We start from the raw sequence: 5,085 nt of genomic DNA, 5'->3' as shown, positions 1-5,085 counted from the left end.
TGTTGACACGGCTCGTTGTTGACCGTCATATTGAACGCCTCCGTTCGACATCACTGCGCACCTCTACGCATGACTGCCCCATCGCGGCCTCCGCCGCCACACAACACCTCCATGCTGCCATGCTGCTATGTGCAAGCTGCACCACGCCGTGCCATGCCGCCGCGCCATTGCCTCTAGTCTTGAGGTTTTCAATACCAATTGTTGGGACAAACCCTCTGGCGACAAATGTCGAGTAGTCTCCTGCGACCCGAATGCCGGACAAACCCTAGCTAGCTAGCTAGCTCTCTCTCTCTCTCTCTCTCTCTCTCTCTCTCTCTCTCACGATGGTCGAAGAAGAAGCAAACTGAACACAAGGTTTTTTCCGGTGACAAATGCCTCACCGCATGAACGGCCTCACTTGTGGCTCGGCCGCACACCGGCACACACTAATCTAGCTAACTAACTGACCAGCCTAACAAGCTAATCCCTACATGCTTGAATGCAGCCCACGAGCTGCTGCACGACCCGTCTACATGCCGAGTCCAGGATCCGTGCCAGACGGGCATGCCCAACTAACGGCGTGCAAGCAGCTAACTACTTGGACAATAACTCCACTAACGTGATCAAGATTAGTGCTAACAGATACTCCATATTTTAGATGATTAATTAACAAGATATCACATTAAGAACCAGACGTTAAAAGAAAGCGCATGTTATATTGATAGATAAGTAGTAATAAGAGCTAGGAAAAAAATACATGCTCTAAATCCAAGGGGGAAGCAAACCAGGAACCTTGAACATTCAGACACGCCTTGCGGAGAGTGAAAACTTGTCATCTTCCTTTTGCATCCCAATCTAGTTGGACGGAATTGGAATAATGCTCTCTTTGAGGCGGCAGTGATTAAGCATCATACAATATTGACGCTTTCCGATGTTCACCATTTCTAAGAAGTTGCCATCAATGTCACAGCGCATTACATGTTTACTGTTAAACATGATCAGCAGCTCACAGTCGTTCAACACAACCATATCATTGAGCCATTGCACTGTTGAATCAAGCGGTGTTCTCTTTTTCTTTTTGCAAGAGGTTGAATAAAGTTGTCGTGATACCTCCAGCGTTGACACGTCGATCCGGTACTTGAAACTCCAGACGTAATCCTGCATCGCCCAGACATCCATAGCGGTCAAGCTGGGAGTCAAGCTGCCCCATAAAGCAAGTGTCCCGTTCATGTCGAACAACTTTCTATGATGGCACAGCTGGGTGGGACTGCGAATCCACCGGAATGACTCGGCGTCTGTGTCGAACACAATAATATCTGTGTTGTGTCCCCCAATTTCATTGGCATCATAAGGACACCAGTGCAAGCTGCCACGGTGAAGCACTGATGGTGGACAGCACGACTTAGAGCGCAATCCCTTCAGTAACTGATGTTCTTGTTCCATGGATGGTGGTGAGAGTGTTTGCATCCTGACACTGATATGCCTCATCGATCCCACTGTGAGAACGTGCAAGCTGGATTTATACGGGTGCCATGGTTCCGAGACCCAGAGCACCCTGTATTCTTGAGATGGAAGGTGCTGGTAGAAACCAATTATGGTGTTGTAGAGGGCATGCTCCACATGAGGCTGGGGCAGGAGGGCATGCGTGTGGATAACCGGATTGCAGATGTAGAATTGGTGGAGCCAGGAGATGAGGAGGAAGCCACCGCAGGTGCCATGAAGAGAAATCTCGGAGTGGTGTTTGGTGCACCGGGAGAAAGGCCAGAGCTGTTGTTTGGTGCCGGCGGAATGGAAGAGGACGAAACTAGTGGGCAGCCCCCGGCCGTCAATAATGGGGAGCGAGGGCTGCAGCTGGTGGTGGTCGAGCATGAATTTGGGCGTGGATGTGGCAGTGCACCATGACGTGCTGACGGCTCGGCAGCGTCCGATGTCCTTGGACGGCAACCGGACGAGTATCTTGTGGATGATATCGTCGGGTAGGTCCTCGAGCCGGGCCGTGCCTCTCCTGTCCGGCATGGTGCTAGCTCCCTCCCTCCTATCCGGCAAGCTTCAGTGCCTAAGAGGAAAACCAACATCCAATGCTAAATCATTGGCACCAACTTATAAATCAATAAGACAAGCACGTAGAATACACAAGCTGACATAGGTTTACCCTCCCACACAGGACGCGCATAGCAAAAGGTCCGAAACCTTAGTGTGTTCTATCGGAAGTTGCTCACCCTCACCTACGCTCGGGAAGAAGGCCGCGGAGAAGGTCTGGTAGTTGAGTGAGGCGGCCAGCAACAGCAGGAGAGGTGTAGACTGCAGCAGCAGGAGGAGATCGACTAGGCGATGCCTTTTCAACTTTTTGAACGTCCGGCCTCCGCCTTAACTACGCTCTCACGATGTCGCAATAGACGTACAGCTCACCGTATTCCTTAAGTTTCTGCTTTTAGTACACATATACATTTTTAAATTAAACATGCCTCATAATATTTAAAAGATGGAATAGTCAAATTAAAACACCACTAGTGAAAACCAAAAGTTCAAAAATACCTTCCATTTAAGGGGACAGGATTCCGGAAAAACTACCATTTTTTTAATTTCTAGAAACCTACCACGAAATTGGTTCGTTGTTTCAAAAAAATATTGTGTTGCACCGATGAACGGTTTGATTAATTTTAAAGCGTTTTATGATAGTTGTCAGGTCCATGTGGCACAAAAGTCGGCAACATTATCTCAACACTTAAGTTTGTATGTTTACTGATTGGTGGGACCCACAAGTCAGCCACCCTAAAATCCCTAATGAAGTTGTTCCCCAAATATCCCGGAACTCCACGCTGCCCTTGCCCCTCCCCCTATTCCTCCCTAGACGGCCACTTCCTCTCGCGACCGGGGAGGCATGCAAGGAGAGGGCACGGCCCGACTTCGAGCAGCCACGACGGCTGAGGGCGTGTTGGCGTCCCCACCTACTCAGGAGCTCCGCGGCTATGCAAGCATCACCAAGACGCGGCACGGGGGGGCATGCAGGACACGAGCGAGGTGGTGACAATGTCCTCGGCGGCTGAGGGCGTTGCGCCGCACCCAACCTGGACCAGGTGCTTGGCGGCGACGCCAGCTTATCCGGGCGCAGCCGGGCAGCTTGGACTGCGCCGGCGACAGGCCAAGAATGGATGTGCTCCACGACCGAATGGGGCACATGGACCTGATTGCATTTTTTTCCTTGTCAGGGCCCACTAGATTTTCAAAATAAGATTACAATGCCCTGATTACTTTTTTGAAAATATTTATAGTGGTTGTTCTGTAAAAACATAAGCACATGTTTGTAAATTTGTAAAATAGAAGAAGCGGACGGGTGGGCCTCGAATGTCATTACGGCCAGTTTAACGGTCAAGCTAACTGATTTGATATTTGTGGAACGTCTTCCTGACGTGTTGGTCGCAGCTGTCATAAACCACAATAATTTTTACCCAGGAGGTCATTGGTGTTTTCTGGAACAGCGAGTTAACTTTTTAGTAGGTTTTCAACCTTTTTTAAAAAAAACTGGTACTTTTATACTATTTACTCAAAATACCACTAGTTCAAAAGGCTTAATAGTTCCCACGGTCTAACAAAGAAAGAACTAGTCCTCATGTCTCTCCTGCAGGCAACCCGGGCGAACCCTAGCTCTAGCACCCCACCCTTCTATCTGGCCGCTCGCCGTCGCCGGTGGACGCTGCCGGGCGAAGCGCCACATGATTTCTCTGCCTCACAAAAGCAGGGGCCACGGCATGCTAGGTGTCTGCTCGGTGACGGGCGTGCGCGGTGATCTGATGAGGTGGCATGGCAGCTGGAATATTGAGTGGCGCAGTGCAGCCCCATGCCTTAATTCTTCCACATCTCAAATCTCTACTACCTAAAAGAAACGTAAGGTTCCCTCTCCCCTCTTACGTTCGTCCTCTCGTCCAGCCGATCGATCCCTCCCTTCCCTTTTTCCGTTCCTTCCCCGTATGCTAAGTTGTCCCACAACCGGCCAGTTTGGCAAGTAATGATTATCAATCCCGTAAATCTTGCAATACCTCCCTCCTCAACCTCATCCCCAGATCATCCTCGTCTTCCCCTCAAGATTGCTTCATCTATCATCTTTTATACATCTTCCCCGCATGGTCCTCCTTGGGATCCTTCTCATCGAATGTTATTGTCTACTACGCGACGACGGCTGTGGGAATCTCGGGTAGCGAGTGTGGATCCGGCGAGAACGCGGTGGTGCACCTACGGACATGTACCTCTGCCTCGTTCAGCCGTCGTGCTTGCGCTAGATCGCCTCGCCCCTCTTCTCACCATGGCGCATGCGGCACTTCTGCGCCAAAGTTCAATTCACTTGGCCGGGTTCCTTCAGTTCGACGGGTCCGATCGACGGCACCATCTCTTCCTCGTCGATCCCGGACTCCTCGGGCGTCCGCTTGATGTCATCTTCAGTCTGGGTTGCATGCTGCTACTCGCCAGCCGATGACAAGTTCTTCTTGAGAAATCCAACCACCACATCCTGGGCGGACGTCCCGTATACCCGCCATGGCTGACCTGGCCGTTCACCGCCATGGTCGCCATGCTCGATGCGAGACCGTACAACTTCCACGGAGAATACATGCTCGCGCGACGCTCGGAATGGACCCAGTTCCGGCTGGGACGGGCGCGTGGCAGGTCACCGACGTGGTCGTGCCCGCCAAAGGGCTCATTTGGCTCATCTCACGTCGTGGTGGCTGACGAGCATCAGCACAGCGGTGGGTACACCTGTTGGTACGCACTCTGGTGAGCTGTGATCTACATGCTCCTGTCCGTGCTATTGTATCCCTTAATGGGCGAGTGGAAGTGTGGAACTGATGACTGCGGTTGGTGGCGTTTGAGACCATACATGAACTATTGGGGACGAGGAGTTAACTGCACTTCCCGAGTCATTCTGTTCATCCCGCCAAGGTAGGGGACAACGACCATGATCCCTAACTACAGACTCCCTCCAATTCTAAATCCAAGCTGCCACAGCCCATTTAATCCCCTCTGTTAGGCGTACACAGCCTGGATTTAGAATTTTAAGATGTTCCTTTGATGCTTATCAGTAGAGTGGAGTTGTGGGGTCCAACTTATTTTAGC

At 51.0% G+C, this 5,085-nt stretch overlaps 1 protein-coding gene across 1 annotated transcript; it reads right to left on the bottom strand.

Moving 5' to 3' along the window:
• Nucleotides 1-834: 834 nt before the first annotated feature.
• On the bottom strand, nucleotides 835-2,286 carry LOC119320805 (F-box/LRR-repeat protein At2g43260-like). Its single transcript, XM_037594748.1, has 2 exons — nucleotides 2,205-2,286; nucleotides 835-2,035 (listed from the first exon to the last, which is right to left on the bottom strand). Exon 2 carries the CDS (start codon nucleotides 1,993-1,995, stop codon nucleotides 835-837), a length of 1,161 nt encoding a protein of 386 aa, XP_037450645.1. The 5' UTR covers nucleotides 1,996-2,035; nucleotides 2,205-2,286.
• Nucleotides 2,287-5,085: the final 2,799 nt, after the last annotated feature.

This window comes from Triticum dicoccoides, chromosome 6B, assembly GCF_002162155.2.
Source record: "Triticum dicoccoides isolate Atlit2015 ecotype Zavitan chromosome 6B, WEW_v2.0, whole genome shotgun sequence".
Taxonomy (NCBI): Eukaryota; Viridiplantae; Streptophyta; class Magnoliopsida; order Poales; family Poaceae; genus Triticum; species Triticum dicoccoides.
Note: the sequence above shows the minus strand (reverse complement) of the source record. Positions and strands in the feature narration are given on the sequence as shown.